Source organism: Coccidioides posadasii, chromosome 3 (assembly GCF_018416015.2).
Source record: "Coccidioides posadasii str. Silveira chromosome 3, complete sequence".
Lineage (NCBI taxonomy): Eukaryota > Fungi > Ascomycota > Eurotiomycetes > Onygenales > Onygenaceae > Coccidioides > Coccidioides posadasii.
Genome location: NC_089409.1, coordinates 3,770,782 through 3,797,488, shown reverse-complemented (window position 1 = coordinate 3,797,488; position 26,707 = coordinate 3,770,782). Strand labels below are relative to the sequence as shown.

Sequence of the window (26,707 nt, the reverse complement as noted above, 5' to 3'; positions counted from 1 at the left end):
GTCTTTTGGGTGCAGGTAAATTTTGATGGAAAAAGGAAAAAGAGCGAAGCAAACAAAAAAATGTTCATTTTTAAGAATGCAAGGATGCTGCGCTAGTCTAGATTCGGACTACGGTGGAGTTGGGGCGTCATCAGCGAACATGCGTCCCTGATGAGCAAACGGCGGATGGCTTGACGACCATACATACTGAGTACGTCTCTCCAGTATCATCCCCGACCGAAATTGACTGAGGCCAATTGTGCCTGAGGGGAACGGGAACCATTTCGCTTTTCGAACCTGCCCCTTGTTTTCGCGATCGCCTTTGGCGATGACTGACTGACGGCGTGCTTCCCTGACGACTATGAACTATTGGAATAATTCTCGCTGACTACGATCAACCCACCCGCGCCGCTCTGACAGCCTTAGCCATGGCCTCCGCGATCTTCTTCCTCGACCTAAAGGGCAAGGTATTTCTCCCCTTGGCCCTTACACAAAAACGCTTTGCCATTCTGCCACCTGCTCGAACTGAGCTGAGACTATTATCCACAGACCCTTCTGGCCCGCAATTACCGGGGAGATATCCCCATGTCTGCCGTTGAAAAATTCCCAGTTCTTTTAAGCGAAGCTGAAGAAGAGAGCTCGGCCGTTCCTCCTTGCTTTTCCTCTGAAGGAATTAATGTATGTCGCCCGCTTTCAGTCACCGGCTACGTATTTGCGGGGCATTTGCATGAGGAGCGCTAACGATTCTCCTGCTGCGATTAGTATCTTTATATTCGCCATAGCAATCTTTACCTTCTAGCTCTGACGAAACGGAATACTAATGCCGCCGAAATCCTTCTTTTCCTTCATAAAATTGTCGAGGTGTTCACTGAATACTTCAAGGAGTTGGAGGAGGAGAGTATCCGCGACAACTTCGTTATTATTTATGAATTGCTTGACGAAATGATGGATTTTGGTTACCCGCAAACGACAGAGAGCAAAATATTACAGGAGTGCGCATCTTCTTTTCTCCTTTATTCAGGGATCTGCTGGGTGGCATCACCGTCCTGACCGGCGAAATTAATACACTGACACCTCCGGGTTTCCCAGGTATATCACGCAAGAATCACACAAATTGGAAATACAGGCTCGTCCTCCGATTGCCGTCACAAACGCCGTATCTTGGAGAAGCGAAGGTATTCGATACCGAAAGAACGAGGTTTTCCTGGACGTGATAGAATCACTAAACCTACTCGTTTCTGCGAATGGAAATGTTTTGCGTTCGGAGATTCTCGGAGCTATTAAGATGAAGTGTTATCTCAGTGGCATGCCGGAACTACGATTGGGCTTGAACGACAAGGTCATGTTTGAAACGACGGGGCGGGCGACGAGAGGTAAAGCTGTGGAGATGGAAGACGTTAAATTCCACCAGTGCGTCCGATTATCGCGTTTCGAAAACGACCGAACTATCAGCTTTATTCCGCCTGATGGAGAGTTTGAGCTAATGAGCTACCGCCTGAATACCCAAGTCAAACCACTTATATGGGTAGAATGTCTTGTGGAGTCGCACTCCGGGTCCCGGATTGAGTACATGTTAAAAGTAGGCATCGCCAAGCCTGGGTCCCCTATGGTGTGCTGGTGAGGGCTGACTGTCATGAATCTGATTAGGCAAAAGCACAATTTAAGCGTCGCAGCACAGCAAATAATGTGGAAATTTTAGTCCCTGTGCCAGAAGATGCTGATTCACCTCGATTTAGAACAAACATTGGAACCGTTCATTATGCTCCTGAGAAATCCGCAATAATATGGAAGATTAAACAATTTGGAGGTGGGAAGGAATTCCTCATGCGCGCTGAACTAGGGCTGCCGTCCGTTAAGGGCGATGATGAGCATGGTGGTGGTATGACGGGTGGCTTTGGAGGGAGCATGGGTGGTGCTGGGCAGACAGCAAAGGGCAAGAGACCCATCAATGTCAAATTTGAGATCCCGTATTTTACAACCAGCGGCATCCAAGTCCGCTATTTGAAAATCATTGAACCAAAGGTATGTATACCTGACATGTTTTCTTACCACTTTTTCTTCATATTTCTTTGTCAAGCGGGAATTTTGCTCCTGCCGTGACCTGTGTGACCCCTTTTCGGTCACTTGCACGGATCCTAGTTCTCATATTGGTCGTCACTGGTCCGTTTGCATGCATCTATCCCTTTCGCCAAGACATAAATTTCCCCCTCCTTGTTCGATCGTCCCCCGGATTTTCACGGACATTTGTTGTCAAAATTCTCATGTCCATTGTGGTTGCTTTTCATGTGCCCTGGATGGATCGCACCCTCACAAGGGGAATCTCTCACTCGTTCCCTGGCCTTGATATATTATGCTACATTTGGCACCTTAAGAGCCGCACTAACCGTTTGATTCCTTTACCGCAGCTCCAATATCCGTCTCTGCCCTGGGTCCGCTACATAACTCAGTCTGGTGACATTGCTGTCCGTTTACCCGACGTGCAATAATGACGCCCATGTTCTTAAGGGCAGCTTATATAGTCCTTGTTTAACACTTGTTTGAAACTTTCACCAGCATGCTATCGGTGTTGCCCATCAGATGATGGTTTCAGTTGGGCTTTTCAGTATGTATAGATCTCCCACAACATACAGTTTTACTGCATAAGTATTTCCCTGGGACTACGAAAAACTGAAAATTCAAGGGGTTTCACAATGGTTTACCGAGATGGATTTGGTAACAGCTTAATATTGGTATCAGAGTCATAATATGGCTACCAAGAAACTGAAGTAAGCTAACAGCATTTCTCACACAAGATTTGAAGTAGTACGCACACATTTGAGATGGAAGGTATTCAGGTGGTGCAAAGGAGAGCAAGGGGGGAAACCAAAGTTTCAATCACAGTTTGCGGGAGGAAAGTGAATGAAGATAAGCTATGAGCGACCATTCTTATGTATCAAAAGCATACACCAAACAAGATACATTTCAAATCCATATGTCTGGTCAAAAGGCCTGCTTTTGCATGGATTTCAACCAATCTTCTCAAAGAAAGAAGGGGGATAAAATATGGGCAATGAATGGACACAGTTGGTTAAAAAGCCACAGGTATACACATACAAATTTATACCATGGCGGTTACTGATTGCTGGTAGGGGACAATATTTCTTTTGTTCTCCCCTTCTCCGGGATCAAGCCTGGATTATTGGGCCATTTTTGCCTTCCTCGATGTTTCGTAAGTCTTGCGCTGTGATATTTGAGTCGGAGTCCAGGTGGATGGACACGACCACGCCGGTTCCGTGTCTCCCTAAAAGTCGTCAGCACGAATTATACCACTTAGCTAAAGTGCAGATGTCAGAACTCACTTGAGGCCGGAAGGTTGTGCCGGTTCCAAATTGGAGGTTTGAAGGACAGACGAATGACTTCTAACACTGTGTAGGCATCGTGGGGACAGGAGAAAGCCGCGAAAGCGAGGAGGAGGGAGAGATCTCCAGCAATTCCAGTGTTGCTATAATCGTAGTCCTCTTGGTTCTGGTTGTATGTCTCTGGAATGAGTTGCGGCATCCAGGAATCAGAACCCTTCCCGGCAAGGACGTTATAATTCACATCGAAGCGCATGACTGAAATTGGGGGATAAGGGTCATTAAGGAGATATTGGAACATGACTCTGCGCCAACCGATACCATCTCTCCGCCGGGACTGTTGCACGCTTTTTTGGCGGCAATCGAACGGCACTCCCAGGAAATGGTAACACTCCGAGTTGTAAAATAGTGAACAAACCCGAAATTTTTCCCCACGGCATTCTGTTCTCTCAATACCAGCTGGTGTCCACCGATACCAGCCGGTTGAACCAACCGTCTTAACAGCACTAGGAATCGTAGGCGGAATCCATGCCTGGTTGGGCAAACGAATCTCGCACTGCTCGTCATAGTTCGGCACAATAAAGTCGATTTTGAATACGAAACGCAGAACTTTCGATTCATATGCAGACATGGCGTTCGATGGGTTGAAGAGAGCGCTAAGTGATGCGGTATCTCTTTGGCGGTGTTGAGCCCACGATCAAAGCTAGAAAAGAGCCGTGGACAATTTCTTCGATGGAGACGAAACAGTTCAGAGTGTTAGCTTTAGTACGGGGCATCCTGCAGCTAGCATTTATCCAGCGGTGGAGAAGGTGGCCCCAGATTCAATTTTATACACATTCCGGTTCTTTAAATCACTTCGAGGCGGGGTTGCAACTCTCTAAACTTGAGCCTCTGACGAAATAACTGCCCGACCGCCGATGGTGCATTTCCATGCCGTTTTGGTAGCATTCAGTGCGGTCAAACAGGATGGTGGAGCTGCGTGGCTACCCGACCAACGCTAAAAAAAAAAGAAGAAGGGTGTACAGTAGCGATAACCTCCCTTGAGGAGAGGAACCGCTGGAGCCCATGGTTGAGGAATCGTACTTGGCCGCATACTGTTGGCTGAGCCGGCTCGAATAAAGCATAGGGACGGGGTGTCGGGGTGATACGAGCCTCAGCATCGCAAATCAAGTGCATCGTTATTGGGGATATCAATGGCGGGATCAGCACACAGCAAAAGAGCACTCAGTTTCAGCATCCCTGAAATGAGGAAGCCAGTGAAAGGCCACGAGATAAGGAGCCACGTTCACGCCAAAAGGAGGATGGGCAAAATCACCTGACGGTATGATGTGTCAGAGCAAAAGCGGTCTATCAGGAATAGCTGATTTATGGCATACATACTGTTCAGAAGTCGAGTATTGACAAAAAAGCAATTGTTGGAGGAGTGCCTCGAAGCCGAAGTCGGACCTTTCTCGCTTGACACCTCATGATTTGTTGTAGGATGGAGAGACCAGGATGGTGGGAGGAGACAGAGAAAGCCCATGTTTAAACACAAACCTCTTGCAGTGAGACACACAAATTCATTTCACCCTTTGTGGGGGACGGGTAGAGAAGCCATCAATTCCAGTGGAATATTTTATTTCTTTCAAGAGGATGAAGCAGGACGCAGAGGTCTAAATATATTATTCTGTCTTCGGTGGGAAACAGTCGGCGGTGGAGTTTGGGCTACTCTCATACCCTTGCCACGCAGGTGTGCCTAGCGTTCACTCTTAGCTTGGTTGCCTTCCTGTCGCCTTTTTCTTGAACAAACGGCTGTCAACTCCGGGGAAGTTCTACGTCAGAAACACACGGTGACAAGCAAACAAGTATATGGAAGCACGGGTCGCATTGGACGGTGTCAGCACAGCAGTCCCATAGTAAAACGGTCTAGGCTTCTTCAAAAACAGGTCTTTTGCAGATCATTGTTATATCTCTTGCTCGTGCCAACAGTGAGACAAGCATGCTTCCGGATAGCATTCCTAGCCAGCCAGATTCAAAGCATGCATGAAGTGATAAAGAGAAGGGTTATCAAGCTGAACTTGCCGCAAGTTGGCCAGAAATTGAACCAGTCTACTCCGTAGACAGGCTCAAAAGCTGAACATAACAACCATGCATGACGCAGGATGCAGCATGGGTTGCGCGCAGCCTACTGAGAGGCCAAATTTCCAACAGAAGTTGATGAGTGTGTTCAAAAATGAATTGTTGGAATAAATACCCGGCAAATACTCCTTGAGCAAGAAGGATCTCAGAGGAGAAATCATTGTTTTCGCATTGAACACAGAGCAGGATCAAAGGGCTTTTCCACGCGGCTGCCCTCGCCGCAAATCAGCATCAGACCATGATAGCTCTGTGCTACGGGCTTTCAATATCTCCTAAATCAGGAAATCAAAGATTGGATATGAGAGTTTACGGGTAGAATGGCACCTGTGACGTCTGAATGGCCCTCTGAGACGAAAAGGATGTGCGAATTGAGAATGCAGGTAGGTCAAGTTAAAGTTTCTCTGGGGAGATCCGGCCTAATATTTCTAGATTTGGTATCCAGCCACCTCTTGTGATGTCCGCCTTTGCCATGACGGGACTATCCATGTATATTAGCAATTCTGATGCTTGGAAAATGCCTGGCAAGAAATATTAAATCACCCTCGACCGCCAATTTAATTATATGACGCTCCCGATGATGATGGGCCGAGGATTGCGTGGAGGACCTCGTTCCTCTGGAGGACGGAGTATGTGAGGAAGATCTAGCCTAAATTCAAGTTGTTCCTTGCTTGCTTTCAGCCAGTCCATCTATTGATTGTTGTGGCCACACCAGACTCTACCTCTCTTTTTCTTATCACTTACAACATCTCATTCGTATCTACTTTATGCATCGTACTATACTGCTACGTGTCAATACATACTGACCTGATGTCTAGACATTGTTTCTGCAAGCTCAGTACGCCGTATACGAGATAGAAAAGGACAATTGAGATGGATTCCCAGCCTGAACGGACGTAATACAGCCGAATCTGGTTATGACGTTTTCCCGACACGGGGATCAATGAGTTTTGATATTTGGTTAGAGCCAAAGGTATGTTTGTGCAGAACATCTTGACTGTGACGTGGAGCCGGGCACTAAACCTAGAGATTTCATATCAAGGTCCCAATTTTGGGATCTGCATATATCGGGATGGCGCACTTGAGCTACCCGCATTGTCAAGCCGCGAATGCCTCAGCGCGACCATCCAGAGCGTGCCGTAAGAAACATTTCCATGGATTTGGCAGAAGCAAGTCCTGGGAAATCCGGGATGGTCCAATCGTTTGCTGGGATGATCCCGAGCCGTACTTCACGTGGCTTGAAATGCAACACAAAAAAAACACGCGTGTTTTTCGTGACAGGTTTTCTTCCACATTGAGGACATCGTATCGCCGGCACGCAGATTCGAATCCACAGTTCCCAACGTGCATGTCTTTTCTCTTGCCCAAAGACTAAAACCCCATCTCTGAGTGTGTGTTGGTGAGTGATTGCATATACTCGACGGAGGAAAGAGGCGTGGGAGAAAACAAAAAGGTGCTCCGTATCCTTCGCGTTCGAGAAGATCCAGCTGGAATTTCAAGATCCTGTTCGACGGAGTTAAGGTGTTGCAAGTTAAGGCATCCTCGGGACGCGGACACGAAAAAGTCTCCGGGCCAGGTTTTAACCTGTGACAAAAAGGCGTGACGAAAAGGGAGGACCTCATGGACACTCGCTCACTCCTGGGACCCTGACGCTGACTATCGGTGTTGGCTGAAACTGGCCAGCTCGGCCGCCCTGAAACGCCCATCAGCGGCCGTGTCCGGGGGCCGATCAGATAAGGCAGCGGTGCCTCGCAATGACTCGAGGGAACCCCACCGCCACCAGTCACCGGCCAATGGTGGACGCTGCAGAGCCACGCGAGTGGCGCCCACCAGGTTCGGCACGGACTTTAATATTACTAATTCTGACTAATTCCGGTCGTAACAATACGTACCGGGACATATGTCATCCCGCTGGTATTGAACCCGAGAGCCAATCACCGCCGGCCTTTTTCCCGCACCGGCTCAGACTAACCGTGTTTGGAAAAATCTAGGGTTCACCGTTCCACGTGACATCGGCGTCTTCGTGCGTCTTAACTCCGACCGGCTTACTGCGCGGCGGCCCTTGAATCGCTTGTGGCGGCGGTCCATGATCCATCGAGTTGTCGACCTGCGCGCCCTGGTGAGAAAGATACCCAGGATGGCTGAAGCTAGGGTTGTCTCCCGGGAAATTCACACCCGGGATAGTGCCCGATTCGTGCTTTCAGATAGATCGGATTGACGTAATGGATCCATGCTCCCAATGGACAAGAGTCCACAGATACGTACTATGCACGAAGTCCAATATCAAGTGTCCATTGCTGAACTGGTTCGCAAAACAGTGGCCAGAACCATGCCGTGGGTTTCTGGTGGCCTGTGGGGCCGTATTTTCTTTTTTTTTTTTTTTTTTTTTTTTTTCCTATTTTATTTTACCCTTTTTTTTTTTTTTTGGACCCAGCTCCCAAGATACTTCCAATTTGACAGAGAGTTCCGGGGATTCCTTCATACCCATTCGGGTTTACCGCCCGTACAGGGAGGAAAATTTATGTTGTTATCAACTCCGGAATGCCCCCAGCATCATCTCTTTCTCCCTTCGCAACTCTTGCAACGGTTCCCATCTCATACGGAAACCTCCGTATAACAAGGGAGCCAAGCTCGAGCCTTTTTTCCTTTTTTTTTTTTTTTTTTTTTTTTTAAAACACTCGCTTTGCACCTTTATTTTCCGTTCTCTCCTGATACCTAAACCTGGTTCGTTAGGGTGATGTTGTTGCGTCCTGAACCCTCAACATTGACCATTTCTTGTATCCTACTCTGCCGACGTTCCTTTATTTCATAGCTTTGAACTTATATTCAGCCAAAGCGGACATATTCATCTCGTTAAATTTTATTTTTTCTTTTTCTCGCTGTTAGAATGCCTGGAAGTGGCTCTGGGGATCCGCCCCCGCAAACCCGGGAACCCACGGACAGCTCTGATGGAGAAACCCTATTCACCAGCAGTGACTATGAAGCCAGGAGGGAGAACTTGAGAAATGAAAACCCTCAGGGCCTCACGCGACCAACAAGTGGAGTTGACGTTCAGAGGGCCGAGGAGGAGTTCGCCCAGCTGAGCAAGCAACTGACGGGGATCTCTGAACGGGCCAAACGCCTGTCCCGCCAACAATCAAGCCGGCTCGACGAGAAGACGCCCGAAGATATAGAGACGTCAACGGAAGGAGAACCTTTTGACCTTGAGACCACTCTCCGCGGTTCCAGAACCGCCGAAGCGGACGCTGGCATCCGGCCTAAGCGGATTGGTAAGAACCAGGAGCACCGTCTCTATCATAGGTAAGCATGAGGCTAACCCATATCGTTAGGGGTCATCTGGGACGGCCTCACCGTTCGAGGGATAGGCGGGGTGAGAAATATTGTCCGCACCTTTCCCAATGCCGTTGTAGACTTCTTCAATGTTCCCCAGACGATTATGCATATCTTTGGTCTGGGGAGAAAAGGTAAAGAATTTGAGATCTTGAAGAACTTCAAGGGCGTCGCAAAGCCTGGCGAGATGGTCCTGGTACTGGGCAAACCTTCAGCCGGCTGCACGACATTCCTCAAAGTGATAGCAAACCAAAGGTTCGGCTATACAGGCGTTGATGGCGAAGTTCGCTATGGGCCCTTTGACGCCAGTGCTTTTGCCAAACGCTTCAGAGGCGAAGCTGTCTATAATCAGGAAGATGACGTGCATCATCCAACCTTGACGGTTGGTCAAACCCTTGGATTCGCCTTGGACACTAAGACGCCCGGGAAGCGCCCTGCTGGCATGTCCAAGGCTGAGTTCAAAGAAAAGGTGCGTGTCGATTTTTCTCCGACCTTCAGATGCTAGATGCTAATATTGCTGTAGATCATTAACCTCCTTTTGAAGATGTTCAACATTGAACATACGATCAACACCGTTGTTGGCAATCAGTTTGTCCGTGGAGTTTCTGGAGGAGAGCGAAAGCGCGTCAGCATTGCAGAAATGATGGTTACCTCTGCTACGGTCCTTGCTTGGGATAATACCACTCGAGGCTTGGATGCGTCCACTGCGCTCGATTACGCCAAATCGCTTCGTATTTTGACTAACATATATCAGACGACAACTTTCGTGTCTCTTTACCAGGCCTCTGAGAATATCTATGATCAGTTTAATAAAGTCATGGTGATCGACTCAGGCCGCCAGGTCTACTTTGGTCCTACAAAGGAAGCACGAGCGTATTTCGAGGACCTGGGTTTCAAGGAAAAGCCTCGTCAGACAACCCCGGACTATTTGACTGGATGCACCGACTCCTTTGAGCGGGAGTATAAGGAAGGTCGAAACGCAGAAAATACTCCCTCGACACCAGATGCTCTTGTTCAAGCTTTCGAGAAGTCTCGATTCAACGAGGCCCTTGAACAGGAAATGGATACATACCGAGCCCAGCTGGACCAGGAGAAGCACGTCTATGATGATTTCGAAATGGCTCACCTCGAAGCGAAGCGCAAATTCACGTCAAAGTCGTCGGTCTATTCAATTCCGTTTTATCTTCAAGTTTGGGCCCTGATGCAGCGTCAATTCTTGATCAAGTGGCAAGATAAGTTCTCTCTCGCAGTCTCGTGGATCACATCTATCGGCGTGGCCATCGTTCTTGGTACAGTGTGGCTCAAGCTTCCTACGACAAGCGCTGGAGCCTTTACCCGTGGCGGTGTTTTGTTTATCTCGCTCTTGTTTAATGCTCTGCAAGCTTTTAGCGAGTTGGCATCTACTATGTTGGGCCGGCCGATCGTGAACAAGCATCGTGCATATACTTTTCATCGTCCAAGCGCTCTCTGGATTGCCCAAATAGCCGTCGACCTGGCCTTCGCTTCCGTGCAAATTTTCGTCTTCAGTGTTATAGTCTATTTCATGTGCGGCTTGGTTCTGGATGCGGGAGCTTTCTTCACCTTCGTTCTCATCATCATCACCGGGTATCTCTCTATGACACTGTTTTTCCGTACTGTCGGATGTGTTTGTCCAGACTTTGATTACGCCCTGAAAGGTGTGTCCATCATCATCACGCTGTTTGTCGTCACCTCCGGATACCTCATCCAATGGCAGGATCAACAAGTGTGGCTTCGGTGGTTTTTCTACATCAATGCAGTCGGCTTGGGGTTTTCTGGGCTAATGATGAACGAATTCGGGCGACTGAACATGACCTGCACCCCAGAGTCTCTCATCCCAGCAGGACCCGGGTACACAAATTTATCACATCAAGTCTGCACTCTTCCCGGTGGCGACCCGGGTTCAAGTATTATCCCAGGCTCAAATTACATCAAACTTCAGTTCCGATATGACCCTGCTGACCTTTGGAGGAACTGGGGCATCATGGTCGTTCTCATCGTTGTTTTCCTTTGTGCGAATGCTTACTTGGGTGAAGCTCTCACATATGGTGCTGGAGGCAAGACCGTAACTTTCTTTGCGAAGGAGACCCATGAATTGAAGAAGCTTAACTCGGAACTTCAGGAGAAAAAGCGAAACCGACAAGAGAAGAAATCGGAAGAATCGGAATCGAACTTGAAGATCGAGTCGAAGTCCGTTCTGTCTTGGGAGGATCTATGCTACGATGTTCCAGTCCCTGGTGGCACTCGCCGCCTGCTCAATAGCGTCTTTGGATATGTTGAACCGGGGAAACTTACGGCCTTGATGGGCGCTAGTGGTGCTGGTAAAACAACGCTTCTTGATGTATTAGCCGCGCGAAAGAATATTGGTGTTATCACTGGTGATATTCTCGTTGACGGACGTACTCCGGGGTCATCGTTCCAACGCGGGACATCTTATGCAGAGCAGCTCGATGTCCACGAGCCGACGCAGACCGTCAGAGAAGCGCTTCGGTTTTCTGCCACCCTTCGCCAACCCTATGAGGTACCCGAAGAAGAGAAGTTCGCATACGTCGAAGAGATCATCTCCCTGCTTGAACTTGAAAACCTGGCAGATGCCATTATCGGTGACCCAGAAACTGGACTATCGGTCGAAGAGCGGAAGCGTGTTACAATTGGCGTGGAACTCGCTGCCAAACCACAACTGCTGCTATTCTTGGATGAACCGACATCCGGTCTCGACAGTCAGTCCGCCTTTAACATTGTCCGTTTCCTCCGAAAGCTTGCCGCTGCGGGTCAAGCGATCCTTTGCACCATTCATCAGCCGAATTCTGCACTGTTTGAGAACTTTGACCGTCTGCTATTGCTTCAACGAGGTGGCGAGTGTGTATATTTTGGTGATATTGGAACGGATGCACGCGTTCTCCGTGATTACTTCCACCGCAATGGTGCCGATTGCCCATCTAACGCGAACCCGGCTGAATGGATGCTTGATGCGATCGGTGCTGGACAGACACCACGGATTGGAAGCCGTGACTGGGGAGACGTTTGGAAGACATCTCCCGAATTTGAGCAAGTTAAACAACGGATTGTCGAAATCAAGGACGAGCGTGTCAAGGCAACTGAAGGGGCTTCCGCATCTGCGGATGCCGAGAAGGAATACGCCACCCCGATATGGCATCAGATCAAAGTTGTGTGTCGAAGGACCAACCTTGCGTTTTGGCGATCGCCAAACTATGGATTTACACGTCTTTTCAGCCATGTGGCACTTGCGTTGATCACTGGGCTGTGTTATCTCCAACTGAATGATTCTCGATCCTCTCTCCAGTACCGCATCTTCGTTCTCTTCCAAATTACAGTCATTCCGGCACTTATTCTCGCACAGGTTGAGCCAAAGTATGACATGTCTCGCTTGATTTTCTATCGTGAATCTGCCGCAAAAGCTTATAAACAATTCCCTTTCGCCCTGTCTATGGTCCTTGCGGAAGTTCCCTATAGTATTCTCTGCGCCGTTTGCTTCTTCCTTCCGCTTTACTATATCCCAGGTTTGCAGTCGGCTAGCAGCCGGGCCGGATATCAGTTCTTCATGATCCTAATTACCGAGTTCTTCGCCGTCACGTTAGGCCAGACGATCTCAGCCTTGACGCCTAGCACATTTATTGCTATGCTTTTGAATCCGCCAGTTATTATCATCTTCTTCCTTTTCTGTGGCGTCTCTATTCCTAGACCTCAGATTCCTAAATTTTGGCGAGTGTGGTTGTACGAATTGGACCCCTTTACTCGGTTGATGAGCGGCATGATCGTTACCGAGCTGCATGACAGACCGGTGACCTGCAAGCCGGAGGAACTGAACCGATTCGTCCCGCCTCCGGGACAGGACTGCTTCTCATACATGAAAGAGTTCTTCGCAAACGGTGGCCCTGGGTACCTGGTAAAGAATGCCACCGATATATGCGAATACTGTGCATATAAGGTGGGAGACCAATTCTATAAACCTTTTGGCATGGAATTCAGCAATCGGTGGAGAGACTTGGGTATTTTCCTGTGCTTCATCGCGTCGAATTTGATTTTGCTGTTCGTCGGGGTAAGATTTATCGCCTTCATTCTTGAAATATTTGGATGGCCATACTGATTCTCAATTTGTTTTTTACAGTCGCGATATCTCAACTTCAACCGGAGATGATGTGTGTACAAACATCCAATATATATATATATATATATATATAAGCGCATCATCTTAGCGTCCGCTATCGATCGGACCCGTGATAGCGATGACATCCATATGGCGGATGTTCATTGTTTCCAATTTTTTTTTTTTTTTTTTGCCATTTCAAAATAGTAGTTTCTAATTCCAACTGACGGCTGTTTATGTGCATTTATGTATTCATATGGCAGATCGTCTCATTCTTTTCTACATGTGTAATTACCCTTCCCCTACTATCTGTGTTTAAAGCTCTCTGTCTGTTTCTGTGTATAAAAAGTTTTCTCATCAGGCAAAAACACATACATTGGGGCTCTAATGTAAAAAACTTGGCCTACCCAGAGGAGGCTATTTGCTTTTCACACATTTTGATGTTCAGAAGATTCGATTTTTAGTTGCACGTTTGTGTAGTTACAGAATGCCGGTTTTACTTTGATTAGCATTTAGTGAGATATATAGACAATAGACAGCGTATAAAATAACCTGTATGCTTCTCTACTTCTAGTCGAGATGAATTTTGAACGTCAGGCGCTGAGTAGCCATGCATTTTCCATCAGGAGGCGGAATAATGCCGCCATATTCTAGGATTGGGTCTATATTTATTCCGTAAGTATGGAGTACAAGGAGCATTGACTGCGATGTGTCCGCACAAAGTACTCTGTTGGGCGCCTCTTGTGGTTATGTCCGTAACTAATAGGAGCGCCCATCATTTTTCATTTTATGCTCTTGTGTTGCTAACTTGCTCTCGATGTGTGCACACTTGACTTTGGTGTTGGTTTCACGGTGTAGATTGACAGCAATGACAAGAGTTTTTAAAAATAACGTATTTGCTCTCAAACCCCGAGTTGGTAACTAATAACCACTGACTGCGGAGTACTATTGTATTCTTGTTCCCCTGGGGTTCGTCCGGAGCAGCTCAGTCGCCACCGTCCTCCGCAAGCGAGGGTTGGCGTGCAGTCTGCTCCACCCGCACGCGAGACCTCCCGGGCCACTCACACGGCCTGTCGCTCTCCACCATGGAAGTTCACGGAGCCGGGGGTGTCTCGCTGCGGCAGCTGTCGTGCTGGAAATCTGTCGGGATGAAACCGCCATCAAGGCTGTGTGTCCCCGGCACGAGAGGCCCTTGATCGCAATGCATCCCCCTGTCAGTCGCTAACTGGGAAAAACGGCTGCCTGCAATCACTCTTTCGCTTCATTCACCTTGAATGAAGACGTGCGGTCACTCTCTTTTTGTCTCTCTCTCCTGATGGCATTCGCCTCAACAGTAAAATACGGCTCCCTCTCTTTACCTTTAATAATCTTGAATCGTTAGCTTTGTCCGGGAATGGGACTCGTTTTGACAGCATGATATTCCTCCGCCAGGTTTGGACTTTGTTCCTGAAAAATATCCTGATAACGCTCGTTCGCCCTTGGTTTACTACCTCGATTCGCGCATTTCTCTTGCCCGTTATCTTCGTTGCATTCTTGTACGTTTATCAGAAAAAGTGCCTCGTCTCCGATTCCTCTCGGATATCCTAACGTTCCGATCAGGTCTTATGCCCGTAATTTGTTCATTCCGCCGGCGGAATTTGGCATCGGCGAACCAACTCCCGTCCGATCTTTGCCCGACGCTCTCGGCGCTGTCTCTGGTGGGAGAGACAAAGTAGTGTTCGTTAACAATGGATTTACTGGAGGAGCCATCGATCGGGTGATCGCACGGGTCGCAGAGCCCGTCAGATCGAGTGGGAAGAAAGTGGAAATCCTCTCTTCTCCGGATCAGCTGGCCGATGCCTGCAAAAGTACATTACTAGGCACCAGTTACTGCATAGCAGCTGCAGTGTTTTATTCGTCTCCCACCGAGGGTCCCGATGAAAAATGGAATTATACGCTCAAGGCGGATGGCAGCTTGGGCGGCGGCAAGATTCGGACCACGGATATTGACAATGATGCTGAGATCTATATTATTCCATTCCAGCATGCAGTGGATTGGGCTATTGCATCTGTCGATGATACAAATAACGGTGGCTTGCCCCAACAAGAGGTCAGTGGTTTGAATTCTTCCCACCAATCCGTTAATTACGTTACGGCTATGGCACTTTTTGCACGGGGTCTAACGAGCTCCTTACCCTGCAGGTTCTGGAATACCCGTACACGTCGAAAACTGCAGAAGAACGAAGACAGACTATTCGCATTCGTTATATGGGCGCAATTATTGACATCCTTGCCATCGCGTTTCTGATTGGCATTGTCGGTGTGACATATCAACTCACGGGCCTAGTCGCAGCTGAACGTGAATTGGGCATGAGCCAGCTTATCGATTGTATGATGCCGAATAATGCACTCTGGCAAGCACAGGCTGCCCGATCCGTTGCTGCACATCTCGCATTGGATGCGATTTATGCACCGGGATGGATCGTAATTGCAATCATCTTGAGCCTGGGCGTATTCAGCAACACATCGCCCGGGATTCTGCTTATATTTCATCTCTTAGCCGGCCTTTCTTTATCCTCATTTTCATTATTTGGTGCATCTTTTTTCAAAAGAGCGCAGCTCAGTGGAATATCCGTGACTATTGCTTGCCTCTTGCTGGGTATCATTTCTCAAATTGTCGGTCCGGAAAGCAACGGCGGCGTTGCAATTCTTTCTCTTCTATTTCCTCCTATGAATTACATCAACTTCACAATATTAATGGCACGCTGGGAACGACAAAATCTTCCAACCAATATGGTCAAGTCTGCCCCAGAAAGTCCATGGACCATCCCAGGGATTGCTTTTTGGATTTTTTTTATCGTCCAGATCCTAGTTTATCCAGTTCTCGGTGCATGGATTGAACGGCTATTCTATGGAACGCAGTGCAAAGACAGGAAGACCACAAGATCCAATGAAACTACGACCGCTGTTTCATTAAATAGATTCACTAAAATATACAGGCCCAACTGGTTTTACAGAAAGATCGGCCCGATGCTCGGTAGCCGACGGCAAGAAGTATTGGCCGTTGACGACCTGACCCTTGAAGTGGGTAAGGGTGAGATTATGGTCTTGCTTGGTGCTAATGGAAGTGGGAAGTCCACCACACTGGACGCGATTTCTGGCCTCTCAAAGATCTCTGCTGGACAAGTTGCGGTTAACTATACCGAGACGGGCGGTGGGTTTGGATTGTGTCCTCAGCGAAATGTTCTATGGGATCGTCTGACCGTCCTGGAGCATGTTCGGATATTCAATAGTCTGAAGGCAGCCAACAAGGTTGACACTAAGGAGAGGCTCCTCGAACTTATCACAGCATGTGACCTAGATAAAAAGACAACTGCCCAGTCGCGAACCTTATCTGGCGGACAGAAGAGAAAGCTCCAGTTGGCTATGATGTTCACTGGAGGATCGTCCGTTTGCTGTGTTGATGAGGTTTCTTCGGGCCTCGATCCGATATCAAGGAGAAAGATCTGGGATATTTTACTCGCTGAGCGGGGAGAGCGGACAATTCTGCTGACTACGCATTTTTTGGATGAAGCCGACCTTTTGGCGGATCATATTGCCATCCTGTCTAAGGGTTCCCTAAAAGTTACAGGATCAAGTGTCGAGCTTAAGAATCGCCTTGGGTCGGGTTATCGAGTTCATGTATATCACGGTCCGGGTCCCGAAAAGTCGTTTGTATCGACCTTTAGGAGTGAACCGTCGGAAAAACAGAACGATCACATTGTTTACAGTCTTCCAGACTCTTCAGAGGCGGCAATTTTTGTTACGGCACTGGAGCGACTTGGAATTTCAGATTACTCTGTTAGTGGCCCAACTATCGAAGATGTGTTCCTGAAAGTAGCGGAAGAGGTTCAGCTCCGACCAATCCTCCCCAAAGACGAGAAGTTCAGTGATGTCAAGGAATCTCAACAAACCCTAGACCTCTTAACCGGGAAACGCATTGGGATGGCGCAGCAAACTTGGGTCTTGTTTTGCAAAAGAGCCACAATTCTCCGCCGGAATTGGCTTCCTTACTTGGCTGCTTTCTTCATTCCTATCATTGCTGCTGGTTTGGTGACACTATTCCTAAAGAATTTCAAGCGGCCTGGCTGTTCCGGCCCGGGAACTACGCTCGAATTCGATATCGAATCTCTCTTATCCCAAGTTGATCTTGAGTTAGTTATTGGCCCAGCAAACAGGGTTACACCGTCGTCGATAGGCGAATTCGCGAGCTCTTTGCCTGGCTCCTCCTCTCCTAATTTCAATGCCTCAATTCTCAACAACACACATATCGTTAACACACTGGAGGAATTCAACAATTATATCGACAATAATTTCCGAAACGTAACCCCAGGAGGTTTCTTCCTGGGCGATGAATCCTCGCCGCCAACCTTTGCTTGGAAGGGAAACGGAGATATATCGCTCCCCGTGATTGTTCAAAACGCAATGGACAATCTCCTGACGAACGTCTCAATCAGCACGCAATATCAAAGCTTCGAGCTTCCTTTTGCCGAGAACTCGGGTCAAGCTCTCCAGCTGATCGTTTACTTCGGTCTAGCTCTCTCCGTTTACCCGGCCTTTTTCTCCCTTTATCTCACTGTCGAGCGACTCAGGAACGTCCGCGCACTTCACTATAGCAATGGGGTCCGAAGCTTTCCACTCTGGCTTGCCTATCTCTGCTTTGATTCTCTGATTGTACTTGCAGTCAGTGTTTTGGTGATTATCATCTTTAGGGGGGTCTCGGATACATGGTACTATCCGGGATACCTGTTTGTTGTCCTACTCCTCTACGGTATTGCCGCAACTCTCTTTGCATATGTCATATCACTTTTGGCAAAATCTCAACTGGCTGCGTTTGCTTTTTCTGCAGGCGCTCAAGCGTGAGTAACTGTTCCCGACCGAGGTTGATGCCGATGCTAATGATTACTAGGGTCATGTTTCTCCTCTACTTCATTGCCTACATGTCAGTTCTGACGTACGCTCCGACTACTCGAGTAAACAGTCTGATTACCACAATGCATTTTGTGATTGCGGCTCTCGCTCCAATCGGCAATGTTACGAGGTCCATATTTACGGCCCTCAACATCTTTTCCACTCTCTGCAGAGGCAAAGAAGTTGCATCATACCCGGGAGAGATCAAATTATACGGAGGTCCTATCCTTTATCTTGTTCTTCAGTCAATATTTCTTTTCGGGTTCTTGATCTGGTGGGATAGTGGACCTGTCCTTCGTAGATTCCGGAAGGAAACCAAAGAAGAAGATCCAGAAGAGGATCTCAGCGGGGATGAAGACCTCAATAATGAACTTACCCGAGTCTCGAGCTCTAGCGATGGCCTCAGGGTTCTGCACCTGACGAAGTCATTTGGGAAATTTATTGCTGTCCAAGATGTCACATTTGGAGTAGCACGGGGCGAAGTGTTTGCATTGCTTGGACCTAACGGCGCAGGAAAATCGACAACTATAAGTCTTATTAGAGGTGACATTCAACCATCTCGGAAAGGCGGAGAGGTCTTTGTCGAGAATGTATCGGTTACTAAGCAGCGTGCCACCGCGCGAGCTCACTTAGGTGTATGTCCACAGTTCGATGCGATGGATCAAATGACGGTTTTGGAACACTTGAGGTTCTATGCTCGCATCCGCGGGATTTCGGACGTTGAACACAACGTCAGCGAAATTATCTGGGCAGTTGGTCTTCACCCGTTCCGCCATCGCATGGCGGCCAAGCTATCGGGAGGAAACAAGAGGAAATTGTCGCTTGGAATTGCATTGATGGGCAATCCAACGGTCCTTTTGCTTGACGAACCTTCGTCCGGAATGGATGCCGCCTCCAAGCGAATCATGTGGCGCACCCTCGCAGCAGTTGTGCCTGGACGCTCTCTAGTCTTGACCACGCATTCTATGGAAGAGGCTGATGCTCTCGCGAAACGTGCCGGAATTATGGCGAAAAGGATGCTTGCTCTTGGAACTACCGATTATCTGCGCAAACGACACGGTAACGCCTATCATGTCCACATGGTCCATAAGTCAGCCCCGCATACGAGCAACGAAGATATGGAAAAGGTCCGCCGTTGGATTATAGACCATCTTCCTGGCGCATCTGTTGAACAGAAGACATACCATGGACAATTACGATTTAGCGTTCAAGCCTTGAATTCACACTCTGATGCGGTCTCATCCGTTAACTCCAGGTCTGATGACCCAGACAGGATCTTACATAGTTTTGGCGACGCTGGCGAGTCGAACAAACCTACGGACGGGCTACCTGCAAGCTCCAACAGCGCTATGAACAATACGGAGAGCGTCAGCGTCGGCAGAGTATTTTCCCTTCTTGAAGCGAACCGACTAGACCTTGGAATCGAATTTTATTCCGTCAGCCAGACTACGCTTGATCAAGTATTTTTGTCTATTGTGGGAAAGCACTATGTTGGAGAGGACGGTGAGGTCTCCTAAATAAATGGTGAAATTCCTTGGAGTTTATTTTCGATCCCCTTTCCTTCTTGTAGCATTTTTGTTATCCGCCTGAGTCCGAGGCGGGTTGAATAAACGCTTTCCCAAGGCCCTTAAAGTATCTTGCTCAAGTATCTTAGATTTAATCTCCTTAGATGTTGCTCTTTTAATACCAATTGATTGATGCCGGTTAATCGTTCTTACAACCCTTATATCACATCATAAATTGATCACCAACTCTATTCCTGCGACTTAAAGAAAGCATCGAAGGCGATTTCCATCAACTATCTTCGAGTCTTCCCTTCCATTCGTATACCATTCTCACTTTCGCTGCTCTTTCGCCCTTTCTGACAATAAACCGGCGGACATGATATCTCTCTCCTTCTATCATTGCAAATCCCCAGATCTGCTCCGCTGTCCATCCTCCCTTACTACTCACCACGTATACTTGGACATGCTTCCCGTCATCAGAACCGGCCTCAAAGCTAAGGTCTCCTCCCTCTTCATCTAACCAATCCGCCGTGAGGAACGGATCAAGTGGAGTCCCGTCACCACTAACTGAGTTTTGATCGATTGTTGTCCATCGGGTGCGTACTTTCTGTGTTCCAAACATGCCCGAACCATGCGTGAATTCCATCCAATTCAGCTGATGATTCTCTGATTCGCCTTTGATGCCTCCCGTCGCGGTCTGGTCGATGTGAATGGTTGTCAGGCCACCTTCAGTTCTTAATTGCTTCAGGCGTCCTGTTACGGTAGCCCAAGAAACGGCTTTGCGAACAATCCATGGAATGCCTTGTATTTCGAGGCAAGGATCTAAGTCGCCTGATAGATTTTTGCTCTATATGCGAGTGAAGGTGTTAGAATTCCCACCATCGACTATGGGAAATGGACTGGACATTGAATAAGTTACCCACCATGACCCAAATGCCGCTGAGATTTTTCATAGTGACCTCTGGAGGAGCCGCCATGCTTGCCCACTTTTTTGTCGCCCTAGGATACGGAGTACACAGGATGGTTTGGCCCTCAAAATATCAAGGTGATAAGCAAGACTCGTCCGATTTGGTGGTGATCCTGGCCAAGACCGTGCGACGGAATCTTCGTCAACGCCCCCTAGGCCTCTGAGTACGAGTTGATCGCATCTTATTGTTTGTTGATACCATTATACGTCCGACCACCATGACTACCGATGGGAACGTCAAATATGTCCGACTCACGCTATAGCTGGACTCGGTAGATCAAAGACGAAATTCGGGCTACTTGTGCTAATCAGCTGGCACCTGCACACAATGTTCTCCTATGCCAATGAAAGTACAGAGTACTTTGTAGTTCCCGAATCTCATATGGTGTACTCCGTAGAAAACACATTATGGCGGATTGACTGGTTCTCAACGAGTAAAATACGCTCCGAAGCCGAATCCCCCCTTTACATCACACATATGTAGCTGAGATTCCGGGCGAATTGTTAACATCTATCTGTTTTCGCATCCGTTCCGGCAATGGTCGGACACCGTGGCTCGCTGTGCATACGTGCAATCCAGTCTGACCGGCTCCCACGACGCCAAGGCGCTAGAAGATAGATTACAGCAGCCGAGCACCGGTGTAAAATACATCGCTTCCGAGACCAGCGGTAAGCTTAAGCTTGAAATGCGCGATCCGGAAGTTTAAACGGACCGCGCCGCCCGGAACACCGGATCGCGATTGGCTGCTGTTCCGTTTAAGCCTCGCCGCCGTGCTTGGCCACATACAGTACGGCGGATACGATCGGCCGGAGTGGCACTTAAAGGCTGCTCAGAGTCATTATATTTCTACCCGGGATTGGCTCATCATGAGATAAATGATGGCTTCTTGGGTAACTCTTCTCCTTGCCCGGGGCACCTGTCACCTGAAGGGTATCTCAAAAAGAACCAGATGGAGTGGCCTTCCGTGAATAGCGCTCGAATGCTGAGTGTGATGGCCCTCCTTGTAGCGAACTGTAGTAACACAAGTTGCCCATCCCTACAATCAGATGGATCTGAAGCAAACTCGAATCGCGCGCCGCGTAGCGATGTATATTCTATTCCCGCCTATTCCAAACTTTGCGGCCTTCGGATGTTCCCTTGCCCGGAGATCTTGTCCCAGATAACTCCGTCGTCGATATAAGAATGGATGTACACCTAGGTCGGACAGCTCCGGTAGACTAAGTAGAGGGGTGGCACTTTATCCTGCAAAAGCTGCGGTCAATTCCAGAATGTCCATAGGCTCATCGTGACGTTGCACTCTTGGGTTGACAGCCAATATCTCTTGATTTCTTTTTTTATCTTGATAAGCTCCACTTTTTCAACTGCAATAACATTAACGGCTGCGCATCTCTCATGTGTTGCAGCGGGCGGATCGAGTAACCATACGAACTTTGAGGACGTCAAAGATATACATACACCGCAGCATCCACTCTATCACAGTATTCAGCCCTTCCCAACCTTCGAACACCACCCGATCACTCGATATTCATTCCAAGGTGGAGGGCTGGATAACAAGTTCCAGAGCTTCGGTTACACAATGTCAGAACCAGGTCTTCCCAGCTGGGATACCGTGGTCCCTACCGAGGGCCAGAAAGCGGAGCGATTAACGATGGACGAGACAAGATCAAGCGAGACCACGGCTGGGAGCAGCGGAGAAACTAATGAAATTCTCCAGCAAAAGACATCTATGAGGAGCAAGGGCCTGCGATTCTGGGCAATCATAGCAGCCCTTGCAGTTGACGGGCTCCTGACTGCCCTAGAAGCAACCATCACATCAACTGCTCTGCCAACAATTATCGGGGCTCTTGGGGGGGCAGATCAGTACATCTGGGCAGTCAACGTGTATTTTTTGTGCATGTAAGTTGGCATTTATCCAAGGTCCCTTGTGGCATGAATGATGACAGGGGCGCAATTTAGGACCGCGCTACAGCCACTTTTTGGGCAGCTGGCAAACGTTTTCGGCAGACGTTGGCCGACCATCATAGCCACAGCGTTGTTCATCCTAGGGAGTGGAATCTCGGGCGGTGCGCATAACATGGGCATGATGATCGCAGGTCGCGCTATCCAGGGTCTTGGTGCCGGCGGAATCAACGTCCTTATCGAAATCATCATCTGCGACTTGGTTCCGCTGCGAGAGAGAGGAAACTATCTCGCATTGATATTCGGCCTAATCGCACTGGGGACAGCCCTCGGCCCCTTTTTCGGTGGTCTAATTGTTCAACATACCTCATGGAGATGGGTGTTCTACCTCAATCTCCCAATAGGTGGCGCGGCACTGGTCCTGCTGGTTCTCTTCTTGAAGGTCAAGTACAAGAAAGAGGACACGCTCGCGACGAGACTCAGCAACATCGATTGGATCGGCACTGGGGTCTTCGTCGGATCAGTGGTTTCGATTTTGATATCTTTGTCTTGGGCCGGTGCATTGTATCCTTGGTCGTCCTACCGTATCATTGTCCCGCTAGTCATCGGTTTTGCGGGACTTATTGGCTTCCTTTTCTTTGAAGGATCCAGATTCTGTGTGGATCCAACTATGCCTCTGCACCTCTTCTCGAATCGCACATCATTGACGGCCTTTATCCTTACATTCCTCCACAGCATTACCACGATCTGGGCGATATACTTCCTTCCAGTGTATTTCCAAGGCGTACTCATTTCGACTCCTGGACGCTCCGGTGTCCAGCTACTTCCCACGATATTGATGTTGATCCCGTTTGCCGCCATATCCGGAAAACTTCTGGCTCAATTTGGCCGCTATCGCCCACTCCACCATGCCGGATATGCGATTATGGTTATAGGGCTTGGGCTGTTTACTCTGTTGGACGAAGAATCCTCAACCGCAGAATGGGTCATTTATCAAGCCATTGAAGCTGCGGGTGCAGGTTTGATCATTCCGGTGCTACTACCGGCGGTTCAGGCTGAGCTCTCCGACAAGGACACGGCCTTGGCGACATCCACATGGGCTTTCATACGAAGTTTCGGTATGGTATGGGGCTCTACCATCCCTGCCGCAGTGTTTAACAACCGATTTGATCAACTCGCTGGCCGTATCAGCAGCGCAGACGTCGCTGCCCAGCTCAAAGGCGGGAAGGCGTACGAGCACGCCACAAAACTATTCCTCGAAGCACTACCAGCCAGGATCCGTCAGGAAGTTATTTCTGTCTTTTCAGACAGCTTAAAACGCACTTGGCAAATCGCAATCGCATTCGCAGCCCTGGGATTCGTCGTTGTCATTGGTGCACGGGAAGTGCCCCTGCGACAGGAGTTGGACACCGAGTATGGAATGGAGGATGGGTCGAGGAAGAACAGCGTGGTCGTGATGGAGGAAGGGGAGAAAGATGGTCAGGAAAACGCGAATGGAGAAGGTCAAAAAGCTTTTCAAGTGCCAGAGACAATTGCCTAGATCTGCCGCGATCTTGGAGTTGGTCATTTCTGTGGACTTGGATCGCCGTGTCGTCTGTAATTATGCCTAGTTTGTGCGGGAGTCATGGCATGTCTGGGATTTTTTTTTTTTTTTTTGGCAATTATTTTTTAGGTGGTAGAATAAATGGTTCTAGATGTTGCATACTGCATTTTGTATGATGATGAATCCGGAGTCCTGGCAGAGTGATAACTAATATCAACAACACATGTTGGATGGCATTGAGATCTGAGATGAAGTTGAAACTCCCTACAGTAATAGCTAACTAGCCTCTTGGCGCCAACTGCCCCTAAACATTAGCCCGAGTTCGGCGGCTGCCGCGGTGGGGCGTCTCGGCGTCAATTGGAACGCGCAGCGCCGAGAACCACAGCGGCAACGATGCAGAGCCACCCAGGAAAGTCGACAAACGTCAATCTCTGCACATTCGCGTCCACAAATGACTTCACAAAAGCGTACCCTTCGTCCGCGGACTTTGCCTTCCAGGCCTTTTCCGTCAGACCCAGGTGTTCGAGTCCCAGCCGCAATGGATACATGTGGCCGAAGGTGAAAAGAATCCCACCCAGCCAGAGCATCGACGGCGCGTTCGACATCCCCGAGAATAGGTTGATGAAGCATAGCACGAGGGTCGTGATATGGCACGGCGCAGAGAGATAGACGGCATTCCGGAACCCGAGAAACCAGTGGTAGTACAGTGCCTGTCGAGCGACAGGTGGTATGGAGGTATTGAGAAAGGATCCGACGGCCTTCTGCTGGACTGCGGAGCACATGAAGCTACTCTGACTCTCAGCGTGAATGTAACGGAGAATATGATTCTGGACTTACGCCGCTGAAGAACTCGCTAACGGCCCAACGGCGATGATTGTTGTAATTACGCCCATATCGACAGCGTGATCTTGATCGGCGAAGAATGGAATGGTTTTGACTGTGAATTAAAGTCCCTGACAATACAGACACTTGTTGATTTCGCTGAGAGGTTTCGGCACGGGGTATAAAAATGCTGCTTCTATCCCCCGAGCATGAAGGTCACTTCAGTATTTGATGCTTTGGACATGATACTGAGAACTTCTACATTTAATGTTGGCCGGCCATCTTCTGTCTTGGCTGCTGTACCGATCGCTGACCTCGGAGCCCGAACTCTTTGACCAACCTGGCGAACCAACACACTTTCACTCGGTTATATAATCTCCGAGCCTAGTCATTCGCGCAAGCTACGCTGTGAGGTTTTAGATGGATCGGGACGGCTCGTTCGCACATCTACGGAGGTCTCCGCCATGAAGTCATAGGCTTATCTTACGCATCGGAGAAGGATCGAGATTATTGTTGCCGAAGATCAGCGACAATATTTGTTTATGTTTCCTGCACCATAGACCACTAGCCTGACACAGCGAGTTCATTTTCATTCCAAGCTTCATTTTATCCGCCCAGCAGTGGCTGTGCGGCCGTCTCCAGGCACGATGTTCAGCTTCTTCCGCTCCCGATTTTTTGATTTTGAGCTTATTCGCATCCTTGGGAGCACTCCCTTTGGTGGATGCGACATTGCGGAATTCCTCGAAGCTATTGACAAGATCAAAAAACATGATGCTGAAAGCTGGTATCGTGCATGGTACGAACAAGGCGAACGGGTGGAAAAGATAGCGCAGGATGCGACTCGCGATGGCCATAAAGCTCCTGCCCGGCGAGCGTATCTGCGAGCCTGCAATTACTTTCGTGCCAGCTCATACATGCTTCCTACCTCCGATGGGCGAAGTCTTCCTAGTGCAGAGAGATCGATCCGAAATTTCAGAAAAGCGATTCCTTTGATGGATGAAACAATCGTTGTACTTGATATACCTTATGAGGATGGCCTCACCTTGCCGGGATATCTTTACCTTCCAGCACCATCGAAACGGATTCCAGGCCAGAAAACTCCCATACTTTTAAACTGTGGTGGCGCCGACTCGACTCAGGAAGAGCTCTATTTCCTATACGGAGCAGCGGGAACGGACCTGGGCTACGCAGTCCTTACGTTTGAAGGACCCGGCCAGGGCCTTGTTTTGAAGAAAGACCAAGTACCAATGCGGCCGGACTACGAGGTGGTCACAAGCAAAGTTTTAGATCATCTTTCAAGCATCGCCAAAGCGAATCCGGACTATTTCCTGGATCTCGAAAATATAGCGGTTGCCGGAGCATCAATGGGCGCTTACTATTCCCTTCGTGCGTCTACTGATAGTCGAATCAGAGCTTGTGTCGCAGTCGACCCGTTCTATAGCCTCTGGTCTCTTGCCCTAACGCGCATGCCCTCGCTTTATGCCAACCTTTGGCAAGCAGGCTGGATCCCAGAATCGTTTTTCAACTGGTCCGTCCGCCTATCGATGGCTTTTGACTTTTGCAGTCGCTGGGAATCTTCGCTTGGGAGTTATATGATGGGCACTTCAACACCGGGCCAGACGCTTCGACGTTTTCAGGCTTTCACCCTTGATGATCCCGTAAATGGAGGAAAGGTTACTGACCGGGCGAAATGTCCAATTCTTCTGACGGGTGCTGGGCATGCAATCTATGCCTCTCCGGATTCAAGCACTGTATACATATACAATTCGTTGAAGCATCTTGAAAAGACACAAAAGGAAGTGTGGATCCCGACCGAGATCGGCGACGGTGGACTTACGGCCAAGGTCGGTGCATGGGGCCTCTTAGCACAGAAGAGTTTTCAGTTTTTGGATAAGCATCTTGGCGTGAGAAGAGCTGGGCTTTCGAGTTATCGCCTCGAGGTGGAGGTGTGAGTTTGGATGTGACAATTTAGTTCTTGAACGGTTCCATCCATTGATCCTTCAGAGCATAATGATTTGCGCCATTTTTTGGTGTATTAGGGCACAGTGCCATCAAATTACTCTTCATACCAAAAACTCAAGTACTTTGCTGCAACATAATCTATCATTGCTGACTGAAACTATTTGAATTTTTGTGTCCATTGATTACACAGTTTG

At 48.6% G+C, this 26,707-nt stretch overlaps 8 protein-coding genes across 8 annotated transcripts; 5 read left to right on the top strand and 3 right to left on the bottom strand.

Moving 5' to 3' along the window:
- Positions 1-211: 211 nt before the first annotated feature.
- On the top strand, positions 212-2,635 carry APM1 (AP-1 complex subunit mu-1-like). Its single transcript, XM_003069844.2, has 6 exons — positions 212-446; positions 529-657; positions 742-971; positions 1,069-1,558; positions 1,627-2,001; positions 2,385-2,635. The coding sequence occupies exons 1-6, from the start codon at positions 408-410 to the stop codon at positions 2,463-2,465; spliced, it is 1,344 nt and encodes a 447-aa protein (XP_003069890.1). The 5' UTR covers positions 212-407; the 3' UTR covers positions 2,466-2,635.
- A 471-nt stretch (positions 2,636-3,106) lies between these two features.
- On the bottom strand, positions 3,107-3,945 carry D8B26_006151 (uncharacterized protein; the record flags this gene model as incomplete). The annotated part of the gene is made up of 2 exons (XM_003069845.2): positions 3,107-3,259; positions 3,318-3,945. 2 exons carry the CDS (start codon positions 3,943-3,945, stop codon positions 3,144-3,146), a joined length of 744 nt encoding a protein of 247 aa, XP_003069891.2. The 3' UTR covers positions 3,107-3,143.
- Positions 3,946-7,758: 3,813 nt separating this feature from the next.
- Positions 7,759-13,428, top strand: D8B26_006150 (uncharacterized protein; the record flags this gene model as incomplete). The annotated part of the gene is made up of 5 exons (XM_066125100.1): positions 7,759-7,763; positions 8,316-8,698; positions 8,759-9,228; positions 9,283-12,837; positions 12,907-13,428. The coding sequence occupies 5 exons, from the start codon at positions 7,759-7,761 to the stop codon at positions 12,934-12,936; spliced, it is 4,443 nt and encodes a 1,480-aa protein (XP_065981181.1). The 3' UTR covers positions 12,937-13,428.
- Positions 13,429-14,298: 870 nt separating this feature from the next.
- D8B26_006149 (uncharacterized protein) lies at positions 14,299-19,331 on the top strand (the record flags this gene model as incomplete). Its single annotated transcript, XM_003069847.2, has 4 exons — positions 14,299-14,420; positions 14,485-14,974; positions 15,067-17,762; positions 17,813-19,331. 4 exons carry the CDS (start codon positions 14,299-14,301, stop codon positions 19,329-19,331), a joined length of 4,827 nt encoding a protein of 1,608 aa, XP_003069893.2.
- Positions 19,332-19,608: 277 nt separating this feature from the next.
- On the bottom strand, positions 19,609-20,296 carry D8B26_006148 (uncharacterized protein; the record flags this gene model as incomplete). The annotated part of the gene is made up of 2 exons (XM_003069848.2): positions 19,609-20,166; positions 20,243-20,296. 2 exons carry the CDS (start codon positions 20,294-20,296, stop codon positions 19,609-19,611), a joined length of 612 nt encoding a protein of 203 aa, XP_003069894.1.
- Positions 20,297-21,863: 1,567 nt separating this feature from the next.
- On the top strand, positions 21,864-23,918 carry D8B26_006147 (uncharacterized protein; the record flags this gene model as incomplete). Its single annotated transcript, XM_003069849.2, has 2 exons — positions 21,864-22,183; positions 22,244-23,918. The coding sequence occupies 2 exons, from the start codon at positions 21,864-21,866 to the stop codon at positions 23,724-23,726; spliced, it is 1,803 nt and encodes a 600-aa protein (XP_003069895.2). The 3' UTR covers positions 23,727-23,918.
- A 164-nt stretch (positions 23,919-24,082) lies between these two features.
- Positions 24,083-24,622, bottom strand: D8B26_006146 (uncharacterized protein; the record flags this gene model as incomplete). Its single annotated transcript, XM_066125099.1, has 2 exons — positions 24,083-24,515; positions 24,567-24,622. The coding sequence occupies 2 exons, from the start codon at positions 24,620-24,622 to the stop codon at positions 24,083-24,085; spliced, it is 489 nt and encodes a 162-aa protein (XP_065981180.1).
- A 576-nt stretch (positions 24,623-25,198) lies between these two features.
- D8B26_006145 (uncharacterized protein) lies at positions 25,199-26,642 on the top strand (the record flags this gene model as incomplete). The annotated part of the gene is made up of 1 exon (XM_003069850.2): positions 25,199-26,642. One exon carries the CDS (start codon positions 25,199-25,201, stop codon positions 26,501-26,503), a length of 1,305 nt encoding a protein of 434 aa, XP_003069896.1. The 3' UTR covers positions 26,504-26,642.
- Positions 26,643-26,707: the final 65 nt, after the last annotated feature.